This window comes from Chanodichthys erythropterus, chromosome 5 (genome assembly GCF_024489055.1).
Source record: "Chanodichthys erythropterus isolate Z2021 chromosome 5, ASM2448905v1, whole genome shotgun sequence".
NCBI lineage: Eukaryota > Metazoa > Chordata > Actinopteri > Cypriniformes > Xenocyprididae > Chanodichthys > Chanodichthys erythropterus.
The window spans coordinates 9,740,806-9,766,500 of record NC_090225.1 but is presented as its reverse complement, the minus strand read 5'-3'; the positions used below and the strand labels follow the sequence as shown (position 1 = coordinate 9,766,500).

Here is a 25,695-nt window from a genome sequence, read left to right as displayed (position 1 = left end):
GATATACTTTGGGTCACTTGTTGTTGTGGTAAATCTATGGGATTGATTGATTGATTGATTTATTTTCCATTTTATTGTCAACCAGGTGAAAAAGGTCTAAGTGCTTGAAAAATACATTTTCCACACCACTGAATTTAATAAAATGTTCTTAAAATTCTATCATTTTTAAAATACTTTTATTTATTGAGATAATTTAGCAAGTATATATTAAATACATTTGCACAATTATGCCCCCTTTCCCCTTTCTGTGCCTCTGACATGATTCAAGTTTTTATTAATATTTTGCTTAGCTTATTAGCTTTTATTTTTATACTTTTTTTTGTGTTAATTTGATACATCTGCAGTCTTTTTGTTATGTACTTTTGTCATTTTGATTAGTTTATTAATATTTCTATTTAGGTTTAATTTATTTTTATTTCAGTTTTAGTTTTTAAATATTTAATTTCCATTTAGTAATTTTAGAGCTTCAAATTAAACTGAACGAAAATTAAAAATGTTGATTTGGCATATACGTTTACATTTTTCATGTAATATTTAATTTTAGCTTCATTTCTTCACTTTTTATTGTAACAAAAATGTTTTAAAGGGTTAGATCACCCAAAAATGAAAATTCTGTCATTAATTACTCACCCTCATGTCGTTCCACGTGCGTAAGACCTTCGTTCATCTTCGGAGCAAGAATTAAGATATTATTTATAAAATCCGATGGCTCAGTGAGGCCTCCATTGCCAGCAAGATAATTAACACTTTCAACGCCCAGAAAGCTACTAAAGACATATTTAAAACAGTTCATGTGACTACAATGGTTCAACCTTAATGTTATGAAGTGACAAGAATACTTTTTTTGCACCAAAAAAACCCAAAATAACGACTTTATTCATCAATATCTAGTGATGGATGATTTCAAAACACTGCTTTATGAAGCTTCGAAGCTTTACGAATCTTTTGTTTCAAATCAGTGTTTCGGAGCGTTTATCAAACTGTCAAAGTCACGCCTCCCAGTGGTAAACCTCTGAAATTTTGAAACACTTATGACATAACGAAGCCTCGTTTACTGAAATCATGTGACTTTGGCAGTTTGATACACACTCCAAACCACTGTTTCGAAACAAAAGATTAATAAAGCTTCATGAAGCAGTGTTTTGAAATCAAAAAGTATTCTCGTCGCTTCATAACATTAAGGTTGAACCAATGTAGTCACATGAACGGTTTTAAATATAGTAGTAGTCTTTAGGAGCTTTATGGACATCTGAAAGTGTTAATTATCTTGCTGTCAATGGAGGCCTCATTGAGCCATCAGATCAGAAAATATGTTAATTTATGTTCTGAAGATGAACGAAGGACTTACAGGTGTGGAACAACATGAAGGTGAGTAATTAATGACAGAATTTTCATTTTTAGGTGTACTAACCCTTTAATTGGGTTATCATCACCAACTAAATGTAAAACTAAAACAGATACATAGTAGCACTAAAAATCATTGTGCATATGTAAGCAGATATATAATTTTATTCTTATAATTTTCTATTTATGATACTGTATCTTTACTGTATATTTATTAAACATTAATATTTATTAACATACCCTCTAAACTCAAGTTCAGCAGTGAGCCAGTGTGTGTCATGTACCTTCATCGATGTCAGGTGGCAGTCCACCGACAAACACCTTTCTGGAGTAGCGCTCCATCCTCTCTCCGTTCTGACAGCGGGTGGGGGAGCTCAGGCCAGGGGTCAGCGCTTGATCGCCATGACCGTCGTCCAAGAAGCCGTCCTCAAAAGGAAACAGTGAAGAGCGACCTGCAACAGGAAGCAGAGAGAACACAAAAAAAAAAAAAAAAAAAAGGAGAAAAGGAAGAATCACACAGGACAGGAGATGAAAGAGAGAGAAAGCCAGAGAAGAGAAACAGATTAGTGGACAAAAAAGGTCATTTCTACACATATTAAAATAAACTCACTGAAATTGTTATTAATTATTATTATTTATACTACCGTTCAAATTTTTAGGGTAATTAAGATGTTTTATTAAAGAAATACATACAGTAAGAACTCTTGATCAAAAGCGACAGTAAAGACATTTATAACTATAACATTAAAATGCTTAGCTTTCAGTTCGTCAAAGAATCCAAAAAAAAATGTATCATGGATTACACACAAATATTAAGCAGAACAACTATTTTCAACACAAGAAAATTAATTGGTTTCAAAAATAAGAAATGTTTCTGAAGACTTAAGTAATGATGCTGAAAATTCAGCTTTGCATCACAGGAATAAATTAAATTTTAAAATAATTAAAATAGAAAACAGTTATTTTAAATGGTAAAAAAAATTACTGTTTTTACTGTATTTCCAACCTTGGAGAGCATTAAGCACTTTTAATTTCAAATTCAACTCCAAATTATTATTATTATTATTATTTTTTACTTTTGAACGGTAGTATAATATTTATTTCAAATGGCATGGATTACTACATATTTTAGTTAAAAATGGTTAATTAATTCAGATATTACATGAAACTGGATTGTTCCAAAGTGAAATGAAACAATGAAGCTTTCAAAAAATTATACATTTGACCACCCATAAAAAAATAGAAATCCCAAATAATCCAACAAATCATTTTTTTAATCGTATTTGTGAAGTGTTAACCTGAAGACATGTTTAAGAAACACAGAATTGTGTTCAATATGATCAGGTAGGCATTACTATCCAAATATTCATAAAACAATGTATATTTTCATATTGCAATGCAAAAAAATAGTGCTGTGATCAGAGGCGTTGTCACTGTGTGAGAAGACCATGGCAAAAAGACCTTTGGACACAAACACTGATATCCCTTTTCCATCTAAATTCCAGTTGATCACAAAAGGTTAATCCTAGGTTTGAGAACATATTTTACCATGCAAAGTTATTTAATTCATTGTCATGATGCCGTTTTAATCGATCAGTTTTTTAAACATAAGAAAAACAATCAAAAACACATATATGATTGCAAATCTATTTATTTTAGACAAATGGTGAATGAGTAGAATTTCAGAGTGACAAAAATAGAAGTATTACAGAAATAGAAAAACATTAACTAAATGCATCATGCCACATTGGATACTTTCAGACAGATTCAGTGATTGTAGTTTTTAGATGTTATTGGCTCATGGTGGAAAAGGGGTATGAGAGGAGTACTAGAGCATGTGAGGTGTGAACCCTCTGACACAGAACTGGATGACAATTAGTCCGACACTCGTAATGAGAGGTGCAGCAAGCCTGTATGATTCACTTCAAACATACAGAGTTTGTCAACCTTCTAAATAATATTTTAGTGATCATTGACCGTTTTGTTAGGAAATCAATGGCTAAAATATTCCTTGGACTCCTTAGTTTATGTGCAATAATAAAAAAGGAAACAATAATTCACTTATTAGCAGAAAACAATGGCAAAATTAACATGAATGAATGCAATCACTGCACAAAGGAAGCAGACATTGAGCCCCTCCCCTCATATGTCCCTGTGACCCTCATAGACAACGAGCAAATCAGCCATAGCAAAAGCCCCATCATTTCTGCGAGCACAAACAAAGAAGGCGTCAGGTTACCTCTTCTGCGACCATAACTCCTGGCTGCTCGAGAGCAAAGAGACGGGTGAAGAGTCAGAGGGGACAGACAGAAGAGGGAAAGAGAAAGACATGGGGTTTTTCAAGCTTGGTTTCACTTGCCGTTGCATTATGACACACTTCATAACACAACACTAGTATGCATTGTATTGCCGCAAGAAATGTCATGGGTTTTTTATGGCTTGTCTTCTCTTTTATGTGAAGAGAATCTTCCAGATCAAGTAGCTCAGATTAGAAACTGTTGACACGTTTATAGTTAGTTAATGGAATAGCAACACATCCAGTTAAATGAGTTAGTTCACCCAATAATGAAATTTCTGTCATTAATTACTCACCCTGATGTCACCCTCACCCTCATTCATCTTTGGAACACAAATTAAGATATTTTTGATCAAATCCGATGGCTCAGTGACAGCAAAGTCACATGAATCATTGAAATTTCAAACGTTTCGAAACACTTATGACGTAACGATTTACTGAAATCACGTGACTTTGGCAGTTTGATACACGCTCCGAGCCACTGATTCAAAACAAAAGATTCGTAAAGCTTCGAAGCTTCATGAAGCAGTGTTTTGAAATCAGCCATCACTAGATATTGTTGAAAAAAGGTGTTATTTAGTTTTTTTTGGCACACAAAAAGTATTCTCGTCACTTTATAATAAGGTTGAACCACTGTAGTCACATGAATTGTTTTAAATATAACTTTAGCTTTCTGGGCATTTGATAGTCTTAATTATCTTTCTCAATAGAGGCCTCGCTGAGCCATCAGATTTTATCAAAAATATCTTAATTTGTGTTTCGAAGATGAACAAAGGCCTTACAGGTGTGGAACGGCATGAGGGTGAGTAATTAATGACAGAATTTTCATTTTTGGGTGAACTAACCCTTTAATGGCACAGACAATTGAAAAAATTTCTATTGGCCCCTTGATTATTGAGGATTTTTTTAACCAACACAATCACATTTTTTTAACATTGTTTTGTGAAAATACTTGAATCAATTAATTCTTCCTTAATTATAATATAATTAATATAATATAATATAATATAATATAATATAATATAATATAATATAATATAATATAATATAATATAATATAATATAATATAATATAATATAATATAATATAATATAATATAATATAATATAATATAATATAATATAATATATAATTATAATATAATTATTTAGTTTATAATATAATTTTTTAATTGTAATTTTTTTAATATAAATAGTTTAACATTTTTTTGTGAAAATACTTGAATCAATTAATTTTTCCTTAATTATAATATAATATAATAGTCATATATAGCAATAGTGCCTTTACTGCAATATTGATTAAAAGTTTGGGGGTCTGTTCAAACATTTTGATATTTAATAACTCTCTCTCTGCCCCTCTCTCTCTCTCATATATTAAAATGTAATTTATTCCTGTGATGCAAAGCTGAATTTTCAGCATCATTACTCCAGATTTCAATGTCACATGATCCTTCAGAAATCATTCTAATATGCTGACTTGCTGCTCAAGAAACATTTCTTATTATTAGCAATGTTGAAAATGGTTGTGCTGCTTTTTTTTCAGGATTTTTTGACGAACAGAATGTTCAAACAACATTTTTATTAACTAATGTTAACAAAGATTAACCAATACAGTAACAAATGTATTGCTCATGGTTAGTTCATATTAGTTAATAAATGTTAACAAATGAACCTTACTGTAAGTGTTACCAATTTCTTAAAAAAAAATTTGACCCCAAACTTTTAAATGCTATAGTTATACATACACATTTTTTAATTGACAGGTTCACTGATGAAAGTATTTTATTAATTAATTTAGTTAAAAAAAACAACAAAAATATCATGATGGTTCCTGATGTAGACTCTATTGTCTAAACAGAGCCATAGAGACGCTCCAACTGTATGACATTTTCAAAGTTGGATGAATTGTTTTCATTCTGGGGTGTCTTACTTTTCTGGGTTTTCATTAAAACGGTCTGCAGTCTCTGGGTACACAGAAACAGAGCCATCTAACTGGTGGTGTCAGGGGTTTTATACTCCTAGCAACAATGAAAGGAGAAAGCTACTGTGTCTGGAGTGAGTCAACACCCACCCGGAGAGCCTGGACGGGGGTATTGGTTGAGAGGTGAATGTAGGCAGCAGGAAAAAGGACAGTTCCAGTGAAACAGCAGTTTCTCTTTTGTTAAAGAATAACCACTGTCACATTTAGCAAGGGCTCAAGAGTGAGAAACAGCAACTGGAGTAAGTCCCTCAGGCTGATTCTTAATACAAGTCAAAGCATATCACACACAACTTTGACACACTGGGATACAGGGCAAGAACACAGAGTCCGACAAACTCTGAGCTGGTCAAAAATTCGAAACCCTGTCATCTAAACATGGTGTGAAATTAACACCAGTCACCATCCAGGAATTTTTGCGCAGTTAGTTTTGATTCATCATAAACCCAGACCGTCAAGGGAATTTGCTGGGAAAATCTAGCTTCGCACATCACAAAAAAACGCCTTCTTGTGTACATCCAAGGCATTTCTTAAGTGCTGACCCATGTAATCTTGCGTTAGATGGATGTCTTTAGCTGCTACGGCACGTCTGACGATTGACAGGTTTTTAAGATGCCGTGCCGAGTTAAAAATAGTTCAACTTTTGACATGCAGGGCAGCATATCAATGTCAGATTTAAAACAGACCAATCAGCTAAATCTGTGGAATGATAAACACATTTACATATGGACAAGAATGAAGTCATCGAAATGGAAAGACATCAATATATGCGTTTGATTCATGTGCTTGCTTTCAGTTAAAGAAGACGCTAAACAAAGTGGAGCAAAAAGTGATTCCAATTCACTTTCAATGGCAATGTAAATTCAAATTGGGTTCATATTTGGTCCACTAAAAGAGGCTGTTGCAAACAACAATAAACTAGAATTATTGTGGTTAACTACTTTTAACTACATTAAAACACTTTTGTTAACTGAAAGCTGAGATAGAGTAGAATATAATTATGTTGGACAATGAAACTGAAACACTGACCAGCCACTTTTTATTTTCCAATATAAATACTATAAAAATGTGGCAGGTCAAATTGGCCAGTGGCTGGTGGTCAAAAGATTTTAATATCCACCCTGCATCTAAATCATTTAAAAATATAAGTTCTAGAATTCAAAGACTTATTTGCAACCTTCAGCCTGAGTAACTTCAGACTTTAAAGGCGAGTTCATACAAACAGACATGGAAACTATTCTCCCAGTTAAATTGTCCAAATTAGAGGTTTTAAGGGTGGTCTCAGGCCCTGCCGGCTCCTTCCTGTGCTGCTTCCACCAAACGGCATCCATAAACCACACGAATGACACGCCAGACCTCAAACATCCCACTCGAAGCTTTTCAGTGGTACCTACAGCAGATACGCAGATCCCAACTACAGCCATCAGGCTAATGAGCACAATTAGCTCAAGTCATCAGTGTGACCCTGGTAAAACTGCTCGTGGCATTTCCTCCCTTTCATGCTTGTTCCTCTGGCCGTGCGCCACTTGCTGAGGTGGACCGTGTGTATATAAGCTTTCAGAGCTGCTAATCATAGAAGGGGAGATGCTCATGTGTGCGGTTTGGTGGCACCACAGGAGGAAACAGAGGGTCAGCACATTGCACTGGGGCCTACAAGACACTAATGGAAGACGGAAATGGGTTTTGCATGGGCTGATGCCGATAAGGGAAATTATATGGGAAATATAATGCTGATATTTAAAGCACAACACAATCTAATTATTATTAGTTTAACTTCTTAATTAAACTGAATTGGTAGATTTTGAAATAGACAAAGGGGGCTACATTTCTGTAGCATGTTGTACATGCCGATAGTATTAATGGCTAACAGTATGATTGTATTAATTAGCTGATTTATCTGTCTGCCACTACAAGAAACTAGTATACAGGCCTACGGATCAAATTGTGCAAATAATTATTTACACCACCATTCAAAATATTTGGCTCAGTAAAAAAATTCTTTAAAGAAAGTAATAATTTTCTTCAGCAAGGATGCATTAAATTGATCAAAATTGACAGCAAAGACATTTACATTGATCTTTTTTTTTTTTTAAATGAATGCTGTTTTTTTGGAATTTTATATTCATCAACCAATCCTGAAAAATGTTTTATTTTTGTGGAACTCATAATATTAAGCAGCACAACTGTATTCAACATTGATAATAAGAAGAAATGTTTCTTGATGATTGAATGATTTGTAAATGACCATGTGACATTGAAGGATGGAGTAATGATGCTGAAAATTCAGCTTTGCATCACAATGTATTTTTAAATGCATTCAAATAAAAAACAGTTACTGTATTTGAGATCAAATAGATGCAGCCTTGGTGAGCATAAGAGACTTCTTTCATAAAAATTAAAAAAATCTTCCTGATCCCAAACTTTTAAATGGTAGTGTATATTGAATAGTTCGACTCGAATAAGAATAAGATGGGATATATAACAAGAGGTCTTTGCATTCTTAGAAATCCAATAATTTGTTCATCTGAAATGAAAAGCCTGTGTTCATTAGCATTAATGCAGTACTGTGAGAGAGAGAGATACTCACTGTTCGGTGGTAATATATGTTCAGCTACAGGATGGTGAAAGTTGAGACCCATGCGACCTACAAAGAGATGAGAAGAACACAAACCATGAGAGTTATGACACCATTGAGACACCAAACAAACAGAAAATGAGCTTATTGCTTTTTTTTTTTTTTTTTAAAAACACGACATTGTAGTTTACTTCACTAAATTGACATGAACACCAAGTGTAAAGCCAGAAACACCAATATTTTTGGCCATTTCTCCCTGGACTATTCATTTTAAATGCATATTTCTGCTAAAAGGTGAAGCATCGATGAATTTTAGCATACAGAACTTTAAAGCAACAAACTCTAACTAGTGCTATAATTGACAATGCAAAGCGTACTTGTGTTGTATTATGAATTGTGTTCTAACACGTCTCAAAATGTTGATGTAGAGCTTAATTATAACCCAAGCCCACTAAAAAAACACTTTCATTTGCATTTTCAGAATAAAAACATCTATTTATGAATCATTTTTTCTAAATGAGGACATCCCCAGATCTCCCCAAAGGATTTTTGTCATATTACCGAACATCTAGAGACACATGCATCCCCCAAGTATAGCTAAGTAAACTCACATATGGATTCGCTGTAACTACATGAAGTGTTCATTTGCATAGCTGTAAAACAGCTGTTGATTTAGTTTCAGTATCAGAGCTCTAATGTGCCAGCATTAGCAGTTTTTTGTTACAAATGACAGCAAAGCTCCTGTGGGATTCCAGGGAACGCTGCGAGCAAGCCTCAACGGGTTCTTACGCAAATTCTGAACCGTCGCAAGTCACATTTGCAAACTTCTTCCCTACAGCAGACATTACGCTCTGCCCTTCAGTGGTTCAACCAACACCAAATAATGCCGAGCGATGAGAAATGTGCAACGTGGTGTGGTTTAAACAGGTATTTGGCTCTGTGAGATTGTAAGATGAACAGGGCAAATGTTTCCCAGCTTGCATGTGTTGTTCGGGCTAGTGTGCTGTGCTATATATAGTGTCTCTGGTGAGAACCAGCAGCTGTGCTGAGATCACATCCTTCACATATGGACTATTTTCTCAATAATTCAAATCAAAGCAGCTCAACCATCAGGACATGTGCCAACAATAGCCAAAGCACATAATGATACAAATAAAAAGGTGAAAGTTGATTTCAAAATGAACGATTACATCATAAAGCATCAACACCTTTCAAGAGACCCATGATTCATTTTATCAGCAGCGCAATGCACTTTAAATAAAGCCTACGCTTCAAATGCAGTCATCTGAATTAAATGTCACTGCTGAGTCATTCTGAACAAACAATACTCACATACAATAAGCCATTTTGAACAAATAATACTCACATACAATAAACAAACAACAGTTATTAGTCAGTGTCATTTGGCAGATGCTTTTACCCAAAGTGACAAAGAGCTGTCACATTAGCGAAATTTCATAAGCAATCGTTTTATATTCACATGGTTTTCTCACTTTCAAACCAAGCAGCTTTCTGTAGATCAATGTAATGAATTTGCATGACCAACTTAAACATGTTGCAAAATGTGTATTGGGAAATATTTCGTCCTCAAGCAAAATTCACTATGGATTCGCATACAGATATTCGCATACAGACCATTACATTGCTTTCAACTAATACATTTTATACGTATTTTATATATTGCTACAAGAAGTTGAATTTATCTGAAAAACAAAAATGGATATCAAGATTATGTTCATAAAAATCATCTTGAATTTAAGTGCATGTTCTAGTTTTTCATTCATTTAGGCATAAAGCTCACTAAATTTATTCTTGTATCTAATGCTATTTTTTTTATGGTAAATTTATCTAGTTTTGTAGATATTTTGATAATGAAACACTAGGCATGATGTACTAAACGACATGGACAAATACTTCCTTTCCAACATACATTTAGGTTAAACACTGTGGGAGAATTTGCATGAGCAAATTTGAAGTAAAGAAGATAATGGGACACACTTACACCGTCTCTACAACGGATGTGACAGTTGTTGCGTTGGGCTGCACTCCAACAGCTTGAGGCTGTCTACACTGGACGTGACAAAGCCATGCATTGCAAATCCATTTGTTCTTCTTGTCAGAAGTAGCACGAGTGCTTGGAGTACATCAGAAATAGAACTTGGAATCAGTTTACTGACAGTAATTTAACTTGTCCCGCCACATCCAGTGTAGACAGCATCAGTGATTATAATGGATTCTATTTGCTTCTGACGTGTCGCGCTGCTTGTGTCTGGTGTAGACACGGTGTAATAAGAAACAAGTAAGGTATTAATCTTAAAGGGGACCTATTATGCAAAATTCACTTTTATAAGGTGTTTGAACACAGAGTGTGTGTGTAAACAACGAGCCTATAATGGTAAAAATCCATCCACTCCATCCAAATCCAATCCATCCAAACGCATGTTTCCAGAACTTACGTAAGAGTAGGGGGAAGCCCCGCCCATGACTGGTGACGATCTGCCCTATTAGCATAGATCCCGCCCTGAGTGAGTCGCAGCAGTCCGCCATTTCCGTTAACTCGCTGTAGAAGCTGGAGATATACAATGTCTACACCAAAAAAGATTACAAATGTTCTGTTCTTGGAAGTACCAACGAATATAAGAGTCTCCATAGACTTTCTGCATCTGAGCCATTGAGGAAACCATGGCTGAATTTCATTTATGAAGGAAATGTGCCGAAGAAAGTCAGTAAAGGGTTATATATTTGCGCAAATCATTTTACGCCGGACAGCTTCACCTTCGAGGGCAAGTTCAATGCTGGATTTGCACAAAAGATTAACATGACAGTACATGCAAGTCGATGAGTTGAATCACAACAACTACATAAATTTATCCACTAACCATTCAGAAACGTCCAGTTGCATTCTAAAAGTTGTAACTTCTTCCTGAGTCTCTTTACCAGTGTCTGACTCTGGTTCAAAAATGTACCGCTATTAACAATTGACACTTTGGCGTGAGATTCTCCTTTTTTGTTGTTGTTGAGTATCCGAAATACGAGCTGTTAAAGCTCCGCCCTCTTCTGGAAACAAAGGAGGCCTTACTATATTAAAATAATCATGCACTTTCTGAGGAATATTACAGAAATGCATGTAAATATTTCAGAGTGGTTGTAATTCTGAGGCTGGTTTCACTCGTTTCAGACTTTAAGACTGCTGGAAAAGAGTCGGTAGTTAATAAGTTCCTCTCCAGCACATCTCTAACTGACTGCAGACCCAACGGTGACGTAATGGACAGACTGAGTATCTCTGCTGGTTTGAAAATTACCCTTCTGTAAAATCCAACTAAAACCAGCTCCAAGCTGGTTTACAGGGTTGACAGGATGGACTACCAAGGATGAGCTGGTAATGGGCCCAACTGGAAAACCAGATCACAAAAGCTTGGTGAGAACATTGTAGCTGTTTACTGCAGGATTGTCTACAATTCCAGTCAGGTAATGGCAGTCCAGCTAGTCAACCATCTAAAAAAAATAAAGCTACTGACCAGCTTGGACCTATTATAAACCAGCTAACATGCTCCCATCTACCACCTTAAACTGGCTTTTAGCTGGATATTTCAGTATTCTCATACAAAAAGCATCTACTGTTAATGGAAATCTACAGCTCACATTCGATTAAGATTAACATCAGTATACTTTTGACAGAAGAAGCACCTCAAAGACAGAGCCAAACATGTTCCCCTGACATTTCCTCACAGGGGTCTATGGTTATGCAAATCATGCATTTCCCTTTCCCCTCTCGCTGTTTGATCAGGCCTGAACTCTGGAAGCAAATGTCAGCGTCTATCCTGCTGTATGAATAAGGGCAACTTTCTAGTCTTGTTATGACAGATACACATAAGCCATTTTTTTCCCCTCACACACCGGCTTAAAATAAAGGTTATAAAACAACATCTGAGGACATGGACCTTCAACAACAGGGCAGAATTAGAACTGGAGCAAAGCTTGTAACAACCCTGTGGAATTCATGATAAAAGCACCCATCACCCATCACACACTTAAAAAAAAAAAAAAAAACAAGAAAAATGTTTGATCTGACAATGATTTTACAATTCTTGGCTAAATGATGCAATGCATCATGAAATCTGAAATTTGGTCAGCCTGGTTTCATAACACTTTTTCTTAAAATAGATTGAGAATTGCATTTTGAACTAAGAACCACAATGGACAATATTATATTAAAACCAAGCAATTTCTCATGTTTTTTTTTTTTTTGTTTTTTTTTCGCAGGTATGTTTTATAATGAGCTGATTTATATGAAATCAGTCCTTGTACATGTAAACAAACTTATTATCAGATCAAAGAATCATAATGGATTGTTGCATTTTTACATCCCTAAAGTGAGATTGCTAATAAAAACCTACCTGAATGGATCAAAACAAACTTGCTGACAATAATCCTGGTATGCTAGCAAGAACTGTTTTAGTATGTAAATAACAGAACTGGCTTAGGCCTTATAATATGACCCTAAAGAGTTCAATGTTTGACCAAACCTGCCTTTAGGAGCAATCAGTATAAGCTTTTACTGTGGAAAAACAGACCGAGACTGTAATGTCCTTGAAATTGAGCAACTTTCACATCAACTTTCACACACCTTGAGCTTCACATGGACGACCTAACAGGGTGGCTTTAAGGAAAGACAAACAATGTTAAACTATTAATAGAAAAGACCCTACAGTGAAATGCTGTGTGCTGAGAACTGACAAACTGTTGCGGGAACAATCTGAGAATAACAGTTAAAGGGATAATTCACCCAAAATTAACATTCTGGAATCAAAACAAAATTCAAAAAAGGTACAGAAAATACCTTTCTGGACCTTGAAATTGTCTGTTAAATTGCTGTCTATGGAGGAGTCATATACCTCTCGGATATCATCAAAAATATCTTAATTTGAGTGCTGAAGATGAACAAAGGACTTATGTGTGTGGAACGAGTAATTAATGACAGAATTTTCATTTTTGCTTGAACTAACCCTTTAAATCTAGGGCTATCAATGATTACATGTAATTAAATGTTTAATTCATTATTTTTGAAATGATTTTAAAGGCATTCATTCAAATATCTTAATTGCAATTACATTTTAAAATCCATTGACAGCACTTTTTAATACCTATTTAGCGAAATTATGCAGTTACGTTACTATTACATACCTTCACAAACCTACATTGTTCTTAAACATGATCAGAAATACAAGTGGTAGTTTGTAAAGAGAGACATTTTGGCTTACTCTATCCATTAGGGTTCATTAGGGTTCTGAACCAGGACAAAAAAATTGTCCTGGTTCAGAACGTGCCATTGTTTTTCTATGTAATTGAATACTAGACGGATGTCTTTAATAATTGCGCTTACATCTTGCATCTTTTGCAGCATGTTTTGCGGCAGTCTACGCAACGCTCAAGGTAAAAGATGTTTCTTTTTTTTTTTTTAAATAATGCACCTCTAGATCTGCATTTTGTGTTTTTAACTGCAAAATCATGTTCTGTGTCAATGGCCCCTACTCTGTTTTGCCGCAACGATTTTTTGATAGGTCTTACAAATTACCTGGCTCTGTGATACATCATCTCTTCTGTATTCCCAAACCACGGATGTTGATTTTTTTTATATGCCTAGTGCTTATCCTGCCCTGAATTCACCTTCTCTGTATCTGTGATTTCATTTCGTAATGGTAAACCTGCCTTGTTCTGTTCTCGAGTTAGATTTAGGCAAGCTGAAATCAGACTGCACACTGAGGGGGCTGGCGAAGGGAAAAAAAGCTCTTTCTGCAGTTCAGAAATCGCACATACATTGCATTTTATTATAATTTTGATTAAATCGCACAGCCCTACTCTTCATACATATTATTTTCATCCTAGGCCTTCAATACAGGACAAGTTGAACCGTGAACCATGAGACACTTCATGTCAATGTTCAAAGTCACACCAGCCCAGGCTTGACAAACAACTTGCATCATGATCTTAGCTACTGTCTCAACTTTGGCTTACGGGGCCAAAATGAGCTCTGACTGAACCCAGCGGACCGCAGCGTCCCAGATTACAAGTCACCGTGTCAAACGTTTCCTAGTTCTAACTGTAATGAGAGGAACCGGTTCATGCGTATGTGCAGAAACAGTATCCTCAAATATATTCCTCTCATCAGCTAGTTCAGTATGATCATTATGGCTGAGTTATTGAGCATAATCAAATCAAACTGCGGCTGCTGCCAAGCTGTGACTGTCACCACAGTATCAGTCAAGCTTTGGAAGATTTTTCAAAACCCATGACGTGTAGGAAACAACAGATTTGTTTCAAACCTTTGGTCACAGTTACACAAGACAGATCATGTGAGAAGTCCAAAAGAAATCTGTGTGCGTGTGCTTGCACAAAGGCATCTTTGTGATTGCGGGTGTGTGTTTTTGTCAATGTTGGGACCGGAGAAGGAGAGAGACTGTGGTCATGTGTACTCGGATGAAGATTACTCTGTTCTGCATTTCAAAACACATTTCCTATGAATTCAATCAGATTAATGTGAAGTGTGAACAGGCTCCTCAGAAGACCCTTTGAGACACAGATCTAAGAACATCTGGAACAAAACCAACAGAATCATCCGATTCAGCTGCAGCCTAGACTGAGAGTGAACTTAAAGGGGTTGTTCAAATTTTGTTGTTTGTAGGAATGTCACGGGGGGGAAATTTTCACACAAGTAAATTAACTTGCAACCACACAGATATTACCCAGACATCTGGAAGTTCTGGGAGTCTTAGTCATATTGATAGCGGATCCCTGACGCCCGCAAATGATATACAATATCTAAGAAATCCAGCATGTGAGAGAGAAGCCCTGTTTTCATCTGATATTAAAGGGTTAGATCACCCACTATGGGATAACTTTCATTTTTGGCTAATCTAACCCTTTAATATGCAGTTTTGGTGATCTGATCACAAATAGTCAAGACACATTACCGTTTTCACCTGGTATTAAAGGGATAGTTCACCCAAAAATGAAAATTTGATGTTTATCTGCTTACCCCCAGGGCATCCAAGATGTAGGTTTCTTCAGTAGAACACAAATGATGATTTTTTAACTCCAACCGTTGAGGTCTGTCAATCGTATAATGTGTGTCAATGGGAACTCCATCTATAAGAGTAAAAAAAAAAAACACACACAGACAAATCCAAATTAAACCCTGCGGCTCGTGACGAAACGATCAGTTTGTGCAAGAAACCGAACAGTATTTATATAATATTTTATCTCTAATACACCACTATGTCCAACTGCCTTGAGCATCCGGTGATTGAGGTCTGAACGCGCTCTGATGCCGGAAGTGATCTCTCACACTCATAGACATATACACGCGAGAGATCACTTACGTCATCAGAGCGCGTTTTCAGATCTTACCAACCGGATGCACAAAGCAGTTGGACATGGTGTATTAGAGGTAAAAAATGATATAAATACTGTTCAGTTTCTCACACAAACCGATCCTTCGTGTCTTAGGACATCAATGTGTCGTCACGAGCCACAGGGTTTAATTTGGATTTGTCTGTGCGTGTTTTTTTTTTACTCTTATAGATGGAGTTCCCATTGCCATGCATTATTATATGACTGAGAGACCGCAACAGTTGAAGTTAAAAAAAAAAAAAAAAAAATCAACATTTGTGTTTTACTGAAGAAAAAGTCACCTACATCTTGGATGCCCATTTTTGGGTGAACTATCCCTTTAATATGTGTTGAAATTGTGTCTCCTGTGACCACTTGCATTCAGATTTCCTTTTATTTCATCATACTCTACATCACTTTCAATTTTTCATTGAATGAACAAACTCGTTTTACTCGACTAACGTGAATATGAGACTAAGGTAAATGATGACAGAATTAGCTTGTTCTCTTCAGAATTAAAATTTCCTGATAATTTACTCACCCCCATGTCATCCAAGATATTTATGTCTTTCTTTTTTCAGTTGAAAAGAAATTATGTTTTTTGAGGAAAACATTCCATATAGTGGACTTCAGTGGGGTTCAATGGATTGAAGGTCCAAATTACAGTTTCAGTGCAGCTTCAAACGGCTCTGCACGATCCCAGCTGAGGAATAAGGGTCTTATCTAGTGAAACGATTGGCCATTTTCTAAAAAAAATAAAATTAAATAAAAATGTATTTACTTTTTAACCACAAATGCATGTCTTGCACTGCTCTGCGGCACGCATTACGTAATCACGTTGGAAAGGTCATGCGTGATGTAGCGGAAAGTACCGATTCCAGTGTCTGCAAAGCAAACGTGCAAAGACTAAGCCAAACGGCCTTTACAAAAAAAAGTTATAACAAAGATGTCGGATGATTTTGAAGTTGGAAGAGAAAATGAGATTTCATGAGTTTTTTGCCCTACTGCGGTACTTCCGCCTATGTCATGCGTGACCTTTCCAACGATTGATAACATAATGCATGGAGGATCACAGAGCAGTGCAAGATGAGCATATGTGGTTAAGAAGTACAATTCTTTTTTTTTTTTTTTTTTTTTTTTTTTTTTGAAAATGACCGATCAGTTTGCTAGACAAGACCCTTATTCCTCGTCTGGAATCGTGTAGAGCCCTTTGAAGCCTCAATTTGGACCTTCAACCCGTTGAACCCCAGTGAAGTCCACTATATGGAAAAAAATCCTGGAATGTTTTCCTTCAAAAACCTTAATTTCTTTTTGACTGAAGAAATAAAGATATAAACATCTTGGATGACATGGGGTGAGTAAATTATCAGGACATTTTAATTCTGAAGTGAACTAATCCTTTAAGAAAACCAAAGATTAGAGAAAAACAACGCAGTGATTTGGAGTGAGGAGCCTGTTTTACAGGACCATTGATCTGCTAATGATCTTTACTAGCCTAATAAAAAACAACATGTCATGACAGGCAGATGCCATAACTGCAGTGACTCACCATATTTACCACACAAACAAACAGATGCACAATCGCTATTCATGCAAATGTAGGATGGGAAAAGGTTTCTTTAGAAATTTAGGTAGAACATTTACAAGTTCCTAAAAAGTTGGGTTTGATGCAAATTATTGACATCTCTTTTTCTTTGCATAGCCTATTTTACAGACATCTGCTTGAGGTGAGCAGTTTGCCAGGGTGTCTGGTAGTCATGATTTTCTGCTCTTGAAGTCATGATTTTCCTTTCCAGGAGCGATCACTCAAGAATCCAGACCCTACAACTGCCAGATTCACATCTCTTCTCCAACCCAGATCTGGAAAATCAGCTCCACACCTGACATGGGCCTCAATGCAACCAGCACATAAAAAACAACTTCCCTCACCTCCTTTTTACACAATCACACGCTTCCATTGTCTACGAGAGGAAAGCCATCTCTCATGATGTCCCCTGAGACTGTAGTGTGATCTTAAAACGACTTATGAGAGAATTTCCCACAACAACAGATTAGAACAACTAAACTTTCTCTTCAGCAAATGGTCTGTGCAGCATCACTGAAAATGTTAATGATAAAAATTCTGGAAGAATAGATGTGAAAACCTAAAATACAAATAAATAAATAGTAAACATCTGAATATATAGTAGATATTTTTTTTATTATTTACACTACTATTCAAAGGTTTGACTCTCCAAGGTTGGATTTGATCAAAAATACAGTAAACAAACGGTAATATTACGAAATATTATTTCAAATTAAAATAACTGTTTTCTAATAATTTTAATATATTTTAAAATGTAATTTATTTCTTTGGCTCCAACCTGATTTTTCAGCAGCCAATTATGCCAGTCTTCGTGTCACATGATCCTTCAGAAATCATTCTAATATGCTGATTTGCTGCTCAAGAAACATTTGTTATTATTATTAATGTTGAAAACAATTGTGGTGCTTGATATTTTAAATGGAAAACATGATATGAAAATATAAATTACTCTAATGTCACATTTGACCCATTTAATTTCTGAATAAATTAAGTTATTCTAAAAAGACATTTAAAAACATTTACTGACCTCAAACTTTTGAACAGTAGTGATTTTATATTATTTATAATATTTTGGCAATATTTTGCAGGTAAGACAACAGTTATTGAAAGCAACTGTCAACATAATAAAACATTTAATCATATGTTATAGTGGTAGAAAAAATAAAATAAACAATTATGACATTAACCAAAAGTTTTTTTTAATCATATGAAGTTAAAAGAACAAGCATGGATGTATAAATAGTCCTAACCTGCAAAATGATTCCTCCATAAAATATCAGCGATAGTCATTGGTGGGCCAGCGGCAGGGTGATGTTTACCTTTGTCATGGTCGGTCATAATCATGTCCATTAAGGAATTCTCCAAAGTTTGCAAGCTGAATGGGTCAAAGGGTCGATTCCTTTCCTGAAAGACAGAAGGAAGGGGGTCAAAGCTCAGAAGTTAAAGATGAACCACTAAACCACCATTTCACATTGTTTCAAATTAGCATCTGTCCAGGGTTAGGGCCAAATTCAGATCTAAGGCTCTGTTTACACCTGGTATCAAGATGCGTTTCGGTGGATCGAATCACAAGTGGATGAGGGAGACACATTCCCGTTTACACCTGGTGTTTTAATCTGTCTCTATTGTCCACTTTCAAACACTTTTGTCCTGATTTCTTCGAGGGGAGGGTCTATGGGTGGGTAAATATAAGGGCTTTTTCAGATCTTTCAGTCTAATAGACGAAATAAGCGCATGCAATTAAATATGAACGTGCCGGAGATGACAGAAAAACATACGGAAAGCATCAGCTTTCATTTCTGAAATAGTTGCAAGACTACACTGAACGCTGTGAGTGGGTGTTAGAAATCAGGAATGGTGAGAGAACATTGTGCTTGGTACGATTTTCATCTTCAAACCAAACTTAGTTCTTCAGCCGACAAAGTTTAAATCCCGTCTTGCCAGCGCACTTTCCATAACACATTTGACATGAGTGTCTACACTACAAAAGCAATCTCTCGACTACCTCTGGAAGTGGTTAAAAGTGGTCAAGCAGAAAACTTTTTAGACCCCATATACACCCGCCCACTTGTGCTCCGATCGACCAAAACTCATCTTAATACGAGGTGTAAACAGGGTCAGAGACCAAAAAACTGGATCCCAGCATTGTTGTTGAATGTCCTCTACATGTTTTTTATATTTATGAATGTATTTAACTGTTTAGCAGCAATATTCTACACTTTTGTAGCAGATTTGTGTCAGGAAAAAATCATTCATTGTGCTTGCAGTCCATGACAGTGTTGTCAGGTATAAAACTATTAAATATCATTTTTAGCAACTGAAATATAGGCAAAATAAAATATAAATATTAGATGAAAAAATTACATTTAATAGACTAGAAAATTGGAAATCCTTATCTTGGGAGATAACTGAAATGAATAAGTTGAAGTACTAAAATTATTAAAATTGAAATAAAAAAAATATATAAAAATTACAAAAAATATCTATGTTTTGTTTTGGTTTACTAAAACGTAAACTAAAATTCAAATAAAAACTGAAAATATACAAATAAAAGATAATTCAAAATATTAATAAATACTGTAATACTATATAAATAATACTAAAATAACACCAGTCTATAAACGACTAAAGAAATGAGAGGAAATTGTATGTAGGTTTCATCAGACATGGTCAGAATTTCTTTCTCTCAAAAAGTGAAAAAGTACACATTTCACAGATAAATAAACTAAGTAAATAAGCAAAAAATAAGCAACTCCAACAAAACTGAAGTGATTAAATGCTCCTCAAAAGAACTTGTAGGTACTTTATAAAAGCAACTTTGTTCCCAGACAGACTGGTAAAAACCTTCATTCAGACTCTCTGTGTGAATCTGTGTACAGCAAGCCAATCCGACCGAAAATGGTGATTTTAGTCAGCTCTTGCCATTTTTGGTTGCATCAGACGATTAGTGAACAGAGTGGGCATCCTGTCAGTTTGCAGTAAGTGTTTTAATTCACAGTATATGAAAAAACATTGGAAATAATGACTCAGTACAGCATTATCTATTTTTTGGATCAGAAGCATTGTGAATTTCGAACTTGTGCTGTTCCGCATGATGGTTACCGGTAATCTGCATCCTCATCTCTACCCAAATGTTTCTCCTGCCCTCTGACAGGCAAACACAAATAGGTTGAGACTGTCAGTTCACTGCGAATGCAATTAAACAAGTTACAGAGAATGAGCAAGAGAATAAAGGAAAAGTAAAAAAAAAAAAAAGAGCGTGAGCCGGTGAAAGTGTGCGGATGAATATGGCAGTGGGCAGAGGCCAACCGAGGGAAGCACATTGTTTGCACATCGAGCCTATTGTCACGCAACTGGCTGAGCATTCAAAAAGCGATATTTCCCCTCTCAGGTTCCAGATAAAAATCTGCCCACTTTGTGAAAAGCATGAGCAATCAAAACGCTGAGCTCCTCACTTCAGTCACTATCAGACACGGGCCACACATATTTCAGCATTAAACAACTACACACACACATGCCACATCTTGTATAGTGGCAGCCTGCTTGCATACCTTATATATGAACTAGAAACTACATATATGTTCCTTCCTGCCAAATATTTGTTATATTTCTTTCTTTATTTTTTTTACTTTGAAAATAAAGATCACTTTACTTTGCAACAACTTCAATGGAAGCATCAAACTTCCTTGATTTGTTTTTAATGACAGTATTGTATGCACTGAATGCATTCTTGTAAGGATGACAAAACAGATCTACAATATCAGGAAACTGACAGCATTGTGGGTAAAAGTGCACGAAATCTTACTCAAAATAACACTTTCCATGACAAAAACACTAGTGATCGGCTAACGTGTTTTCAATGCCCAATGGATATATGCGTGTTCTAGGCTACTACAATGTGCATTCAAAACACAGATAATATTCACTTGTAAATGATCCATTTGCAAGATGACCAAAGACAAGTTTTTCAAAGGCAAAAGCTATATTCTAAAAATAAATGCAAATAAAATTACTCCTAATTACTTCTCATGCTCAGTGTTTTTGCTCATGCTCACAAATTTCAAAGTAGAATTTACCTAGTTTTTACTAAAGTGCATTAACATTAAGAAAGTGTGATGTAGACAAACAGACATGTGCATGACTCATCAAAAACATTCATGAGTTAATTCCTGCCAATTATGGAGAAAAACATTGTATCGAATGGAGAAGAATCAGATGATGCTTGTAAAATCTAAAGAATTAAGCTCTGTTCAAAAAAAAAAAAAAAATACATAAAAATATCAATGTTCTCTATCTGAGATTATGCTACAATGTTTCCGTTCATGACAGCAAAGCAGGCCCCGCCCCCTCACTCAACAAGCACCAATCAGATTCGAGTGGTGTTGCTTTTAAACGCCCCCAAGCGAGCTGCAGGAGAGCCTCTGATGGGAATTTGAACCCTTCCACCTTACAATGACATTTATAGAAACAGCTGGAAAATAATTCAAAACAACTTTTCCTTACAGTCAGAAAGAGAGTATACATAAATTCGGTGACGGGGAATTTACTTTAATCAAGTCCTTTAAAGAGAAACAATAAAATTAATGTAAATAAAAAACTTTGTTGTATTGTCTATAAATTGTTTCATGATTATAATGATGTAATTTAACTATTAATTATGACTATCTATGCCTATGTTTTATGAGCAAACAGCCTATATATGTATTATATGACTACAAATTGTATTAATATTTTGAGGGATTATCTATAATTTTGCATGATACATGTTTTCCAACAATTATTAGGCTATACATTATGTATAAATTATGATAATGTCTAAAACAAATTACGTTTTGTTTCTATGATGATGCATCATGCCTATATTTATTGATTAATCTCACCTGAAAAGGCAGCATGTTGTTGCCGTTGTCGGTTCTGAAGGGTTCCGGAGGTTCTGAGATCATCCAGGGTTTCTGCATGGCTCCGGGTCTCTGGTATTTCGGAGGCGCGATGACATTGCTCGGGAAGGGCTTCTTCGTCGGGGAGATAGGGTTGAGCGGAGACGGGACGCCCAGCCCGAGCCCGAGCGCTCTCCGCGGGTCTCTGCCGCTCCAGGGGTTCGCCGCGGAGCTCCACACCGCGTTCTGATGGTTATTCCAGGCGGACGAAGAAGCGGACGACGCGGTCACTTTATTGATGAGGGTCTGGTGGCTGTAGGGGTTCCTCTGGTTCACACTCATCGGGGATCTTCTCATCTGCGGAGAAAAACTACCTCCAAACACCGGGTTGACGTGATGGGGAAAGTTCTGAAAAAGCATCGTTCCGTTTACCGACGGAATTCCTTGGAAAAAGCCCTCGTCTACGGTGTTGGTGGACCAAGTGCTACCGAACGACGGTGAGAGAGAGGAATCCTGAGGGAAACCCAAACCCGGTAATACCGGAGACTCCATGGCGACCCGCTCGGAGTGACCGACGTGGTTCTGCTCGTCCAGGATCGGAGGGTCGGAGGGGGTCGGGGTGGATGGAGGCTCTGTATTTGACGGGTCTTGATGCTGGTAAGGCTGAGCTTTGCTTTTGTCCATCAGTAAATCATCCTGCATGTTTTGAGCTGAAACACAGATGATCAGTTATTATTGATCACACCGATCGGGCTGGGATTATTATTATTAATGAGCCCCTGATCAGCCATGTATCAGCACAGCAGCAGCACGGGATCTGTCTGTACTCCTCTTTTATCCCCCTTACTCATGTGTCCCGACACGAATAAAGGAGAAAAGCTCGGAGGTCACCGATATTCACCAATTTTCGCCACGTCTCGTTTTTCTCTCACCGGAACTCCAGACAGAAATGAGAAACTGATTCTTGTTCCTGTTTTTTTTTTTTTTTTTTTTTTTTAATAAGCCCCGCCCCTCAATTTGCATACGTCAATAAATACAGCTGCGTCCTTCAGCAAGGTTAAAAGAGACACACTTTACACAGTTTTAATCAAATAAATACATTAGGAAAATAGCTTTGCAACTCACTTTTAAGAGTGTAGCTATAGTCATTTGTGCGTACTGACTCCACAATACATGCAAAGACATTGACTTTTGCTACTAAAGTACAAACATGCAAGGGTTTCTCTGCCATTTTACATTTTAAAACACTTCTGGTGGTTCAGTGTATCACACAATACATGCCAAGTGGATGCTTCATGTGAATCCTCCTTATACAATATGTGCTTTAGTGCATATTGTGTCAAATGATAAAGTTTGTTCTGTACTTCATGTCTAAAATGTTTACATATTTGTCTATTGTAATGTGTATATAGTGCAAATTATTGTGTATCTTGTTTGTAATGCAGACTAATCTATTTGTGTGTGTGTGTGTATTTATACAATCAATAAGGTACATATTTATAAAATGCAAGAAAAAAAAAATCATGTAGCCTAAGCATAAGTTTGAAAAGTGTATGTTCAGACATTTTGGCTTGGATGGTGTACAACAGTCCATGGCACAGCTCAGCAACTAGGTTATATTTGCTGCAGGATCTTGGGTTACACCCAGCAATGCTGCACAAAACATACGCAACAGAAATCCCAATAACAGCTCTGGATGTTTTTCCACTGGCTGTATTACTTCATGTGACACATCTCTATTTTGCACCCTTATAGTAAGCTATTATGTCTCCTCTATGGTTTACCAATTTTGGGCTACAATTCTCTCTCTCTATATATATATACTCTGATAAGCAAAACAGTCGAACGAAAAGAGATTTTATTCAACCGTCTTGAAAAGTACAACAATTTCAACATACCTCTTTGAGGGTTTCTACGATGCCAAATATATTCCCATGAAAAACAGGCCGAGAATGCGACAGTTTCAGCGAGCCTGATGGATTTATGAACTCAACCTTTAATCAAATTTTTGAGCGTTTCTGCCAATATTTCCGTCCGTTAATCCTCGTTTCGCTGCATTAGAACTGCATATTCAAGGTCACAATAGAAATCATCACATCAGAGCACGCGCTGACCACCTAAATGACAGTAAACAAGAGCGTCACAGCACATGCATGTATATTATTATTCATTTCTAAAATGCACCGGGTTATTAGAAAGGGAAAGAAATCAAATCCAGCACTTTAATCCGCGCACACAACTCATAGTAGCTATTATTAAACACATAACATGCATCTGACGGATTGATTTTTTTCTCTTTTGCTTGCTTTTTTCTTGTCGTACATGAATCAGACTTTACCTTATCGTTCACCTTTTGGGTTTCTGTAAATAAGACTATTTCTGTTTGTCTCGCCTGGGTTTTGATATGACAGATGAGCTGCCCTTCTGCAGTCGCCTCAACAGCTGATTGACTGCGGCGCATGGCTAATGCACTGCGGAATTATGGGAATTGTAGTTTTTCGGTCAGTGCAGCCATCAAACTCACTATATGACGTTGCAAAGCTTATATTATAACATGCAAATAACGGTATTAACCATTTATCAGCCCTTTAGGTTATAGTTCAAATACATTATGGTCCAGAATGTTTGGTTTTTAAAATGGCTACTGAATATTAAAATATAAAAGGAACAATTTTTAAAGAAAATTTTATTTTATTAAGTAAATTAATAGGGAAACACCCTTATGCTTAGGAGATATACTACCTGACACAATAGAGTGTTGCTAAGCAACAAAAACTATCTGATATGGGAGTTGATATGATGAACAGGTGTTTTGTGTCATATCTGTTGCTATACTGTGGATTTTAGCATGGCTGAAATGCTGTATCCATTTTATAATCCAATTTTAAGCCAGATTTTGTGACACTGACTATGTTAACATGCGTAACAAAACTATCAGAAATGACCTTTTAGTAATAAAATAACACTTACAAATTGCCAGGTTTTTATGCATAATCATGTAAGATTGTATCATATAAAATATCATGATAATTTCAAAATAAACACAATAAAAGCATGCAAATCTGCTATGTGGCTCCATATTCACCCCTGTCATAATGGAAATGTATTTATGAAACACACTGAACTACAATTACAGCTCCATTCATTAACTAATACTAATAAATAAGTTGATACTAATGAATAACTAAAATGACAGCTCTATTCATGAACTAATAGGCTACTAATAAATAAGTTCATATGAAATATAGAACATATTAAAATGCTTGTCAATTCAAGTCTTATTTGTAATAATGCACTCAATAAAAGAAATGAGAAAGGATCAAAACACCTCAGCAATAAACACTTTATAATTGCTTAACCATATGCTATGTGAAAAAGGGAAATGAATTAGGCTCTCACAAATCATATTATAATTCCTGGATGCTCTGCCATGTTAAATAAAACATGCAATCTAATCATATATAAATTGTATTGAAATATGCTGACCCTCCTTACCACAGTACGAGGTATTCTGAAGCCAAATATGTATCTTCATGTTGCTCCAGCAGGCGTAGTCCCTCTTGCTCTGGGCTGCCTGCCTCTGCGAGAACATAAATTTTTATATTTTTGGCGACATATAATGAAGACTACACGCCCCAGAGTGCATCTGTT

At 35.9% G+C, this 25,695-nt stretch overlaps 1 protein-coding gene across 11 annotated transcripts in view; it reads right to left on the bottom strand.

Moving 5' to 3' along the window:
* The window catches only part of cpeb3 (cytoplasmic polyadenylation element binding protein 3), a 42,429-nt gene that overhangs the window by 16,027 nt on the left and 707 nt on the right, over nt 1–25,695 (bottom strand). Inside the window, exons 1-7 of one of the 11 annotated variants that reach the window (XM_067386000.1) lie at nt 24,383–24,477; nt 23,943–24,161; nt 22,048–22,754; nt 18,418–18,571; nt 8,206–8,262; nt 3,584–3,607; nt 1,629–1,796 (exon numbers count right to left, since the gene is read on the bottom strand). In XM_067386000.1, the coding sequence (XP_067242101.1) occupies nt 1,629–1,796; nt 3,584–3,607; nt 8,206–8,262; nt 18,418–18,571; nt 22,048–22,746 (1,102 nt within the window). In that variant the 5' untranslated portion in view covers nt 22,747–22,754; nt 23,943–24,161; nt 24,383–24,477. Of the gene's footprint in view, nt 1–1,628; nt 1,797–3,583; nt 3,608–8,205; nt 8,263–10,649; nt 10,780–17,945; nt 18,022–18,417; nt 18,572–22,047; nt 22,755–23,942; nt 24,162–24,366; nt 24,483–25,539; nt 25,673–25,695 lie in introns of those variants that run through there. The other 10 variants (XM_067385996.1, XM_067385994.1, XM_067385997.1 and 7 more) reach the window with 10 other exon arrangements.